Source organism: Falco peregrinus, chromosome 3 (assembly GCF_023634155.1).
Source record: "Falco peregrinus isolate bFalPer1 chromosome 3, bFalPer1.pri, whole genome shotgun sequence".
Classification (NCBI taxonomy): Eukaryota; Metazoa; Chordata; class Aves; order Falconiformes; family Falconidae; genus Falco; species Falco peregrinus.
The window spans coordinates 56,482,832-56,494,960 of NC_073723.1; the positions used below are offsets into that span (position 1 = coordinate 56,482,832).

The 12,129-nt window shown below is 39.3% G+C and overlaps 1 protein-coding gene across 4 annotated transcripts; it reads right to left on the reverse strand.

Moving 5' to 3' along the window:
- Nucleotides 1–113: 113 nt before the first annotated feature.
- Nucleotides 114–9,425, reverse strand: LOC101914833 (histamine H3 receptor-like). 4 transcript variants are annotated; one of them, XM_055798370.1, is made up of 4 exons: nt 9,274–9,399; nt 8,568–8,877; nt 5,856–6,022; nt 114–3,541 (listed from the first exon to the last, which is right to left on the reverse strand). In XM_055798370.1, exons 2-4 carry the CDS (start codon nt 8,854–8,856, stop codon nt 2,750–2,752), a joined length of 1,248 nt encoding a protein of 415 aa, XP_055654345.1. In that variant the 5' UTR covers nt 8,857–8,877; nt 9,274–9,399; the 3' UTR covers nt 114–2,749. The 4 variants fall into 4 exon arrangements, with proteins under 4 accessions (XP_055654345.1, XP_005243350.3, XP_027650988.2 ...); XM_027795187.2 differs by having other exon boundaries at nt 116–3,541; nt 8,568–8,838; nt 9,274–9,425; XM_055798372.1 differs by having other exon boundaries at nt 119–3,541; nt 8,568–8,748; nt 9,274–9,398.
- Between the last annotated feature and the right edge of the window lie 2,704 nt (nt 9,426–12,129).

The window sequence follows — 12,129 nt, forward strand, 5'->3', positions numbered from 1 at the left end:
AGGGTCACATATTTGTCTCAGAAACAAACAAATGATAACAAAATTTCTGCCAACATTTATGTTTTATTTGGGTGTTTCGTTTTTTGGTTTTTTTTAAGACCTCAGAGGGTCAGGTTAGAAAAATACTGCTGTGGTTTGAGTTAAACCTAACTGTCATCCTGTATTTACAAGACCTATTGGATGTCTGCAAAGGCAGAAGAAAATTCAAGGACATGAAATGGTGAAATGGATGAGTGAGTGGACAGAGAGACTTGGATTGGAAATTGCTTTGGCAAGCAAATTCCATGTGTCAGTGCATGAAAAGTATGCCCAAGAACAAATGCTGAACAAGCATCTTACCATAACCCTGCAAAATGTCCAACAGAGGGAAGACTTAGGATGCCACTTGAACAAGACAGCTTTAATGCTGTGAGCACAGCAACTGAGTGCTTGACTTATCCTGGGAGCATTAAGCAAAACTTTCAACAATTAGAAAAATACAATGTAAAGTTCTTCAAATGTACAAGAGTGGTGTGACAAAACAGTTTGAACACTGTCTGTGTGATATAGAACATCAAAAACATTGATCTCTAGTAGCTTCGCTATGCAGTTTCAAACTTGCTGCACATTGTGCTCTGTGACAAACTCCCTGACAAACTAGTTTTCCAGCACTGCAAAATGTGGATACAGTTTACCTAGTCAATTTTGTAGGGCACTTTCCCAAAGTAAACACCACACTCTTTAATCATAAAATGCAAACTCTATTTTCACACTAGAAGTGTAGGGATAGAAAAGCAGACAACTCACATACTTCTCCATTTGGGGCCCACCTTCAGCTTCCCTGTTTAACAGATGTTTATTCAGTACACCAGCTATTCTGTAAATGTTTTAAATGTGCACGTGTGTTTGGGTTTTTTAAGCCTCACAGAAAAACAAACCCCACAAAATCTATGCCAGCACCTCAGCTGTGCTGAATCAATGACCTCCCCCTGAAGCTGTACCTTTCTTAGCAACGAGGCTCACAATCCCTAACACTATCCATGTGAGGCAAGGAAGCGTAACAAGAATGAATGGTCTAAGATAATCTTCCAGCAGTGTGAAAACTGGCAAGAGAAGCATTCCGTTCCAGACCTCTGAACAGAATAGCATTTTAGCTCCTCAAAGCCATCAACTTTTATGCTATGATTAAGCTGCTTACATGCATTTGAAATGTGCTTGCAATGGAGTACTCTGCTTTTGCAACACTTCCACAGCCAATTTCAAATTAGATTAAAAGTACTATATAAATTGACTATTGCTCGTCATTGTTCTGTGCATTAGATTTCTCTTCCCATATTTCATACATTTCTACATACAAAGAGGAAAAAAATATGTAAAAGGAGAGGAAAAAATGTTTAACCAGCGACTCTTACTTACCCATCCATGAAAGCTTTCTGGGCGAGTTGCAACACACAACACAAGGTAAGAAAGTTTAGTACATGGAATGGGTTATAATCAAGCTCCATTGCCTTCTCCAACATATCTACCCACTGCTTTCAGCCCTGCATATTCAACTGCTTTGTTTATTAAAAGCTGCTTAAGACACCTCTGTGTCAACTTTCAGACCTCTGTGAATCCCATTCTCAAGCAGTGAATATGGCCCCTCTTCAGTGATAGAAAACGTCTAGCTTGATACTGGTTCAGTGGCAGAGAAAATCCATATAATGTCACAGTAACGGGACACAAAGAACTGACCTAGTGTATAAATCACTCTGTCAGTTCAAATTTGTTCCAGACGTTTTGATGGAATATCTTTGCACTTGCAAAGCTTTACACCTGAGAGGGTATTGTTTATTCTCGCACAGCCAGCCAAAATCATAAATCCAGTATGAACTCTGTATTGCTTGCCCTGCTAATTCAAAAGGAATGTGATCAGGTGCCCAAGCCCAGCCTACCTTTTAGGAAATCAAATACTGCACAGATCTGGCATTAAACATCATTTAAGCATGACCAAAGAGGCAGCCACTGTCAGGAGAAAAGACAGCACTGGTGAAAAGAGTAACAACCATTTATGCCTGTGACAATTTTGATAAACAATCTTGAAATTCCTTTACCATGGAAACTTTCTTCCTCTGTAAATCAACCAGAATTACTAACAATGTGTACTGCATCCTGCAACACCAGATATGAACTATATTAAAATTGGAAAAGGACAGATATGCCAGATTAGGCAATCCATTCACTTGCATATTGCTCACTGTGGGAATTATGACTACAGGACACTATCTTGTCTTCATAATGTTTTTTAAAATGAAATTGTACTGCTCCTTTCAAAAACAGAGCAGAACTGCTTCTTCACTGATAGCTTTACTTTCACAAATAGGACATAAATTTATTTTAACTCAACACACACAAACAGGAATCTCGCTCCAATGAATCTCTATGGTGATATCTATAGAAGAGTTCTTTCATAGTGCCAGCTTTATATAAAAAAAAAGTTAAAAACAAACAAACAAAAAGATACCTCAAACCCACAAACCAAGAAGAACATCCAGCAAAGTTTGTTATTCTTTTCATTGCACTAGATGGTGTTTAGCCTGGCATTGTATCAGCAAAAACAAAACCAAGATCCTGAAAACTAGCAAAATCAGGCAAATACATACCTCTGCTGCTCTCTTAACTAATGCCATTACTAAACAAAAGTTTTTTCTCTATTTCTATTGAAGATACATGTGAAAAATTAGCACTAAAGAGGAGAGGAACCTTATCTGTAAGTTAATTTATTTTAACTCTAAAAAAAAGATGTGTTGCATGATCTCAATGTTGCAAATTTTTTGGGACATAATATTTTCATGAAAGCCATTTGAAACCTCATATGACAGAGAGGGTAGAGAAATGGGTTCAGAGAGGAATTGATCCACAAAAGCCAAAAGGTTGTTTCATACAAGGAGCTATGGATGCACTTCCCTTGACAGGCCCCACGAATAATCATCAGTAAAGTGTACGGGGCCCAGCAAATGGCAAACACACACACAATTATGGCAAGCGACTTTGCTATTTTCTTGTCCTGCTGCAGTTTTGACCCAGTTCTTGAACGGAAAGAAACAGAAAAGTCCTTTTTGAGAGCTGTGGGGCTGGTTTGTGTTGGAGATGGGCGGATAGCCATCACTGCTGGTCTCCATGACCTTCTTAATGACGAAACACTGTCCTCTGCTTCCGACTGAGACGATGCTTCTGGCCTTGGCAAGAAGCAAAATCTCCAGGACAAGCTGCTGCTCCTTGGAGGCTCACAGTCCTGCGTGCTGCCGTGCCGCTGGCGCCTCTGGATACTGTGGAAGATGTGCACGTTGAAGTAGGTCACCGAGAGCAGCGGCACAAAGAACTCCAGGGTGGACGCGCACAAGAGAAAGTACCAGTTGTCAAAGAACTCGGCGTAGCACTGATCCGGCGCTACCACGCTGTGTCCGGCCACGTGCTCCCAAAAGAGGATCGCTGGGCAGTAGAGAAGGAAGGCAAAGACCCAGGTGGCCACCATCTTGATGACAGGGTTGGAAGTTATTCCCTGCCGGGCTCTGTAAGATACCTGCGAAGGAAAAGAACATGTCACATACTCAAGACATTTTGGAACAACTACCTCAAAAAAACATAGGCAAGTCAAATACAATATGTTTTTTTGTAATTCCCCAGACACCTAAAACATCTTCACTTGTATAAGGTCCTGAAAAATTCTGTTAGTATTGCTCATCAAATACAGTAGCTCTGTGATTGATTTTAATACTTGGGATTGGAAAGGAGCAGAAATTATGATGGCCAAACTACTGATTGGCTTCCAGGTGTGAAAGGACATGGCTTGTTTTCACCACCACCACAGTAAGGCAGCGGTAAGGAATCAATTTATGATTCATGAAATGCCCAGGCTCAGAGCAGAGTGAAAGCGGCTGGGGCACTCCCTTCCTGCACAGGCAAAAGCAGAAGCCTTCTATATTAGATGGGTCACCATGTGAGACTGCAAACACTAGACAATGTCATTTTCAATACTGTTTCCCCTTGCTATAGCAGAAAATTCTATCTCACACATGCTTTAACATCCCTTACTTTATTGAAACATTGTTTTAACACTCACTTTACCTTGTAAACAGCTCATTGCATTACTGCAAACCTTAACGTTTTTACGTCTACCCAGACTACATTAATTTATTTTACTCTCTAGCCATAAATACCTCTTTGAAAAAAATATTAAGAATTAAATCATGTCATGTAAAGTTAGGAAATTCAAGATTTTTTAAAAAGTCCTTAAAATAGCCCAGCCAGTATGTGCAATGCATACTTCTAGCTCTTCATCCCCTGCATCTTTCAGAGCACAAGGTGATCAGTTAATGAGAAGCTGGACAATTTTGTTCAACATTTGTCATCCCAGGCTTTACTCAGACCCAGAACCACTACCTTCCTCATCAGCTTCCTAGGCTGTTCATTAGCATAGCATCTCTATGCTATACAAATATTAATGAGTGGTATCTTCACAGCCACATATGACCCAATGGACTAGTAACAGAGCAGGAGTGCAGTGTTACACACATTATTTTAGATTCTCTTGTCTTAAACACCTATAGCCTGAAGATTCAGACTCCTCTACATCTTAAAGCATCCTACTGGGTGAGAGTACAGCTCCAGTTCTGCAATAATGAATTTGCAGCTCTTTGCAAGACCACAAGCATCTCAATTTAGTAGCAGAAAACAGGAAGCTCAGGACAGCTTCACAAATATTTATGTCTGAAATGGCCCCTGGCCACAGGCTAGGTTTTCAGCAGAGGCAGATGTGGATCCATGAAGTCCATGAAGAAGCATGATCTCTTTTCTTTGGATAACAGCCCTATGTTACACACTCCTGGACACGCTCTATCCTAATTACCTAAAGGAGAAAACCAGAATGTGATCACATAAACAAAGACCATCAATAATGCACAAGAACGTGGAGCTCAGCTGGGTTGCAGAGGCTCTTTTAATTTACATTTTTCACATTCTGATCTCTGCAAGTTTATTAATATTTTTCAATATTATTATTTCTTAAATACAGGCATTTTCATACTTTATCATTTAGCTTTAAAAAAAAAACAACAGCAACAACCAAGCACAACATGAGAAAGAGATTAGGCATTGTATCAGCACTTTCAAAATAAGAACCTCCCAATCTAACACAGCCTATGTCGCTTGAGCTAGAAGACTCATCAAAACCAAAGGATGTTGATCGTCTTTCACCTGGACGAAACACCAGGTAGAGCTCAGAAATGGTGAGTGATAATATTTACCACTGGATTTCTCAGATATCTTCTGAAGCAGAAGAATGATAATACTCAAGGAACACCTCTTCCATCTCTGCATACTTTGATTCAATCTTTTTTCTGCTTCGAGGGATTAGTTGCCCCCCAGTTGCCCGCTGGCAGCACATGGTAGCACCCCCTATGCTAACACAGATCCTCATCTGATCTTCAGTCAGTCCAGCCCACATCTCTCTCCATACCCTCTACTCCTTCTAAAATTTATCTCAAGCCTAAGCATATCCTTGACTCAACCTAGTTTTTGTTACCACTCTTCTAACAACCAAAACTCAAGTTCCTCACACTCTTGCTGCCCTTTTTGAACCTGGACTTTCCCACCTTCTCTGTAATGTAAGCAATTTCTAATCCAGGTGGCAGGAAGGAAACATGGAAATCATAGGCAAGGCATCGTCTTATCTTAAGTCCCAATGCAACATTGAAGCATCAATGTTTCTCCAGGAAAAAAAAAAAATGGTAGAGTAATGAAGGAGTATTTAGCTTCTAGTGCTAATCATGAACGCTCTGAGTTTTATAGAAATGTAAATATATATATAAAGCAATAATTAGAAATGTTCTTCTTACAGCTTTTGTAACTGACAGGAAACGGTCGTAGCTGATAAGGACGATGCTAAACACTGAAGCTGTGCACAGGAGATAGTCCATAACTAGCCAGAGCTTGCACAGGCCTCTTCCCAAGTGCCACGTCCCTGTCAGGGCATAAGGGATGTACAAAGGCATACAGAACGCACCTATGGAAATAAACCAGATGCACATGTCAGCCAGCACTGCAGGCAGTGCTCGTGAAAGCATAGAAACATTTCTGTGGTATCTGATAAAAGCACAATACTGACTAGAATTGCCATGTGGAAGGCTTTGTATTCTCAGGCAACCAATGAACACTTCACTACAAATTACCAGTAACATTCTTATAATTAGTACCTGGAAGGTGTACCATGTTTATTGTTTATCATCATTACTTCTCCTGTTTATATCAACTCCTAAAGGAAGGAGCAGCTGACTTTACCTGCTGAAGTAAATACTGTTCTGTATTAACTACTGAAATTAAAACAAACAAAAAACATCTTTTCCCCTGCTACTGTAATTTACTGACTGTTTTCTACAATAAATTGTCTAACTGCTATGCTTCTATCCTCTTAAAAGCATGACATGGTGTCCAAAAGTGCTCCAGAAGTAACTTTTATAGAAATACAATATGAATTTCAGACTAGTTTTTTAACTGTATGATCAAAAGGCTGACAAAAGCTGAACAGTTAATTAACTGTCTAACATTTCTTCTCATCATAATTCTTGATCATAACCACTTTTCAGTGGTGAGCTGATAGGGTATTAACTATGGGAACACACCAAGCAGTGGGAACAGACATGAGTGACCCACACCCATAGCTATCTAGATTTAGGCTGTTAAATCTAAATGTTGTGAAAGTGCCAATATAATCTCATTTTAATGAATTTCTAGGGGAGGCTGAAGAACTAGTGGTGTGGTTTGCTATGATGCAGAAATGCAGAGAACAGTGTCATCGCCATAATGAAATGGAATTACTGCATCTGCAGAGCAACTAACAGTTCCTCTTTTGAGTAAAAATTTGTATTATCAATTTTAACATTCACAAGGGAGGAAAAAGAGTATCATTTCAACGTTAGATTTACTTCATAATAGTGAGTACTCCTGTAACAGGTACTGAAGAGAATGTTGAGAGTTTCATTTCCCTAAAAATATTACAATTCCTGTTATTCTCCCTCTACTAAGAAGAAATCTCTATTCAAATCCAGCTATAGGTCCAGAAGCACAGAGATAAAGCAAAAGTTGTTGAAGGTCAAAACCGGGTTGATTACATATATTAAACGAATAAGCAAAGGCTCTGCAAGCATGAAAATGTGTGCTTTTATCAATTAGGATCAAGCAGAAATTAAATAGGTAATTTAGGTATACCCTGAATCTAAATTACGTAGCTACGGAAATACAAATCAGTTTGACTTTAAAGTATGCAAAGCTTTTAACCAAATTGAGAATGAAAACCTAGACATTCAAGTACACATAATATCACAAATCAAAAATTTGTGGAAGTTAAGTAATGCCAGGCAAGCTCTACTTCCTTCTTTGACAGAGGACATGGTTTACTTCTTACTTCTCAGCTAGATGCTGGTATTTGTTCAAGATGTGCTAGACTGTGAGCCAGATGACAGAACACCACTGTGTCCACTGGTTTTCTGTTGCCTGCTCTGTGTTTTTCCTGTGTACATTAGCTGGACAGCAGGCAGCAAGAGCTCTGTGGCACAAGGCAGTTATAAGCTGGAAGACATTGAGTGTATGGGAGAAGGAATCAGAACATTATACAAGGGGATCTGGGCATCACAAGGACTGAACTATTAGTAGCTGTACCCCTAACAGAACTTCTGACAGTGGCAATAAATTTGAAGAAGAGTTTATTCTGTTCTTCTAGTATCCTTTTAAAATGTCTAGACATAAAAAAAAAGTAGAATAAAAACAATTTTAAAATATTTTGTTGTGATGTGAGAAGTCAGAATATAGATTTACTGAAATAGTCACACCTGTTCAAAATCATCCTTCTGCATACTCAATAATTTAACCAAGACTTTTACCAGAGACGCTATACCTCACAGAATACTGCAATACATCAGTCTGCAATTGCACATCACAGTAGTTTGAATTGTACTTTTTCTCAGTACAAGTTTCAAGATAAGATGGGTCCCTATGTATAAATGTATAACATCAAACTTCTTAGAAACTATTTGATTTGTTATTTTTGTTTACCTATACAAACATATATTCTAAAGTATGACTCTAGACAGAGCAAGCACAGCAAAAATACTATTCATCACTATTTAGCTGCAAACTTCAGGTGATTATCTGTATTGTGTGAGAGCAAATTGAAATAAAAGATATCAACCATGTATGCAAGATCTGCCAGGTAATAAGTGCTGTATTTTATTTGACTATATAGACTTTAGTCAAGACTCTTTACAACCAACCACCATTCTTTGTTATTCCACATAGATTCACGCACAGCAGTATTTTTTCCTGAAGCACTAACATTAAACATTACCTGTTTACCTGATAAAGGATATGTTTCTTTCTGAAAACTTATAGGCTGCTAAAACACTTCACGCAGCTTCCACCATTCCTTACTCTTCCCCTAGACACACAGCCGGGAAACAGCTCTCTTAGAAGAAACCACCCAGAAAATCAACCCCGTTGCTTCTCCTAAGATTCCAAGGAAACCAAGAGGACATGCCTCCACAGCCGTGACTTACCCACTGCAAAGTCAGAAATGGCAAGATTGAGGAAGAAATAGTTACACCGGTGCCTGAGGTTCCTGTCCATGATGAAAGCAAGGATTACCAGGATGTTCCCAAGGATGGTGACCAGAGCTAGCAACACCATGAGGAAAGCCAGCAGCACCAACACGCCCAGCGAAAACTCGGAGCTCGGGGGCTGTGTGGGCAAAGTCACGTTACAGCTGCCCGCTGTGTGCGGGGTTTCAGCGCTGCTGTTGTGCATGTTGCGTATCCAGGTCAGCTCAGCCTGGGGAGAAAATTGCATCTGGCAGAGTTATCCAAAAGGCTGAGATTCAAAGGACCATGTACAGAACGAGCCAAAAACATTAAAAAAAAAAAAAAAAAAAATTACTCAGGAGGGGAAAAAGTTGAAAGGTTCTGATGCTAGATAAATCTAGTTTTCCTAAGATTTTTAAAATATGTGTATCTCTAAAAGAATTACTAGTAAGAAATATGCAGGTTTTCAATTTCATATTTTAAAACACAGGGGTTTTATGCAACCTGATCCTTATCTGGGGAGGTCAGGAGGGCTGATTTGAGATTCTGTCTTGCTTTCCTCCCTCCCTCCCTCCCTCCAAGAAGTGTTTTGCTTACTAGCACTATGGATAACAACTTTTTTCTAATTTTTTTTTAACCCTGTATATATCTTTATGAGAATTTAAACTACTTTCTAATCTCATACTTGTTATTTCAGCAAGTCTGTAGTCCCTCTCTATTATGTTATATCTTTTTGTTGACCACGAAAGCCACGGTCAACTTTCTTGTTGTTGCCGCTGTTCCTCTTTCCGCAGAACCTAGGGCTGAAAACTGCTATGCTGTAAGTAAAATACAGTTACTTACCAGAGCAGTTAACCAGTAACAATGCAACCCGAAGAGATCAGTTGCAAAACTGCCGTGGAAATTAGTTTCAAAACTTTTAGCAGCAGCCCCAGTGACACAGCATCAGCTGCTGCCATCCCAGAACCAAGGAATGAAATATTGACTCCCTGAACGTGAATGAGTGCTTGGCAATTAACTTTAATAGGACAAGGCTTTTCTTTCCATACTGGTGGGAGAAATTGTGCGTCTTCCACAAGTGCTTATATTTTGTATGAGTAATGAAACCACTTGCAGAGAGCTGTGAGTATTCCACAGTTGTAAAAATTCAATCATTTTTATTATGGGTTCTAAAAGCACTTTGGTGTCTAATTTTAGACCATTAAATTTGAAAAATGTTGGCTGTCATGTTTGTTCTGTTGTGGGAACAAATTCATTAGCATTTGCCAAGTGCTTTTACTAAACGTTTGAATGGCAGCAGTACAAAAAATGCAAAAGTTTATTATCCATACAAATATCTTCACAGCATGCATGTCCATTACAACTTTAAGCTTTATTTCATTTCCAGGTAATGCTAGAAACGTAGAAAACACACTTCGGCAACAACTACTAAGTAGTACCACTAGACTTTCTTCTCCTAGAAATACTGAAGCTGATCTACATGAAGTTTTGGAGATCCACACTCTTACGTGGTTGAAAAGAAAATCAAGTGGTAAGCAAATGTGAGGTCAAATTAAGGGTTCAGACAAGTCTGTATTCTGTCTGTCTCAACTGCCTGTAGCCTAAGGAAGAGTGTAAGAACATGGGGAAAATACACTGCCGGTGTGCTCCTCCAGTGATTTGTGGCCCAAGGTGCCAATATGGTACCAGAAGTGACATTTGATCATTTTATTTCCACTTCATCTTCCAAACAGTCATCTTACCCCCAGAATTTCTGCTTCTGCATTTTTTTTTTATAATAAAAGACACTACAGGGCTCCTATAGGCCTCCAAGGAGGGTAACAGTCCTTGTGTTATTGCTACCCTGTATCCAAATCCATAGAAAGCAGGAAAATTGCCATGGATACTGCCAAATCATGGATCCTAGATAAACTGTTACCATGTCCCAGTTATACTTTTTTGTTCCTCATACCTAAGGCAAGCAGTCCTTTTTGACTGGTCTCACCTATCACGAGAGCAACAGATCATTCCTGTGCATTCAAAGTGACAATCCCTTGGAAAGAAGCACTGAACCTGGGGCAGCTCATACACACACACACGATACACCTGCTGCAAACCTTTGTCAGTGGGAGCTCAGAAACTGCACCAGATCCTATATGCTAGAGAATAGTATGTAAAAGGTTTTCTTTTAGACATGAGGCCTGCTTGCCCTCAGCCAGGGATGGGTTCTGGAATGGGTTTCTCCATCCCAGTGACATCCCTCCTTTTCAGCTGCAGAAGAAGGGGGAAGACCCAAGCTCTTAAGTATTCTTTTCTATGGGAAACTTTTGGATATACTTTTGATTCCTAGCTTGTCCCTGAATGGCCTAGCAGCATTTCTACAGACTGGTGTCTATGGTGAATCAATGCACAGCCACTAGTGTCAGAAGAAAAGAATTTGTTAAAATTTCTCAACAGCCCCATGAGGACCAAAAGTCTTCAAAATTCTTATAAAAGCAGAAAAATCAGATCAAAACTGTGTTCCAAAAGAATAGTTTTGTAAAAAACACACAAATAGACAAGCCATGAGGCTGAAAGCCACTGTTGGTAGCAACTGTAGTTTTAACTGGATCCTCTTAATTGCAAAACCCTTACTCAAGAGTTACACTTTTTTTTCTTCAGTGAGAATCTATGCTAAAATAATTAAAGCTACAGTGGCAGTTAAGTTACTGATGTCATTTGCAACTACTGCGCCTTAGCATGGTGCAATTACAGCTCTTTGCAGAAGTGAGTATAATGTTTTGGACCCTCTTCTTCTCCCTCAAGCTGCTCTACAAAGTTTAAATAGAAAGGTTCGCATCTTAACCCAAAATAGTCAGTGCTGAGGAACTGAATTAGAAGAATATTACTCCTCTTAGAAAAGGCTGCCCACACAATGTCTTCCAAGATACGATGACCACATCCTACATTCTCACTTCTGTAGCATGCAATAAATTGTTGAGGTTTTAGTACACGCATATAACAGCTGTGCTATACCTTGTTAAGGTAAGAAGAATCTAAGCAGTTAAGTTAAAAAATACAGTATCACTTTGAATTCCCTGCTTTTCTTTGATATTGTGTATTTATTGCTGCAAGAATTAAGACATCATCTTAAGTGCAATAAAGTTGAGCAGTTATAGAGCTCCCTGGGAACCTGGAATTTCTGAGCTCCGCTTTTGGTCCAAGTGGACACACCCACACCCACCCACCTTGTGACTTTTCAATCTGTGACTTGAAGTCTTTGTTTTAGTTTCTTCAGCAGTAAGAGGAAGGTAATGCTTAGTGAGCTTCTCAAAATCTGAAGGTAATTCTGCATTAATTAATAAAGTATTTCAGTGGAAAAGAATGAAAGATACGCTCTCCAAAGTACCCTTAATCTATTAGTTAAGATAACTCATGTGGGAAGCAATGAAGCCAGATTTCACAGCCTCCAAAATCTAGCTGAAGACAGGATTCATCCTAGCTGAACACCCTACCCATATACTCTCCAGTCTCAAGAGGAGACTCAACAGCTTCACTGTTTCTCATGAGAAACAGCTGACCT

What these genes read in the sequence shown, in the direction of transcription:
- LOC101914833 (XM_055798370.1), bottom strand. Translation starts at nt 8,856, where the DNA reads ATGCAATTTTCTCCCCAGGCTGAGCTGACCTGGATACGCAACATGCAC. An exon ending in CATTTCTGACTTTGCAGTGG is followed by an intron (nt 6,023 to 8,567) that starts GTAAGTCACGGC and finishes TTATTTCCATAG; the next exon opens with GTGCGTTCTGTATGCCTTTG. An exon ending in TCCTGTCAGTTACAAAAGCT is followed by an intron (nt 3,542 to 5,855) that starts GTAAGAAGAACA and finishes TTTCCTTCGCAG; the next exon opens with GTATCTTACAGAGCCCGGCA.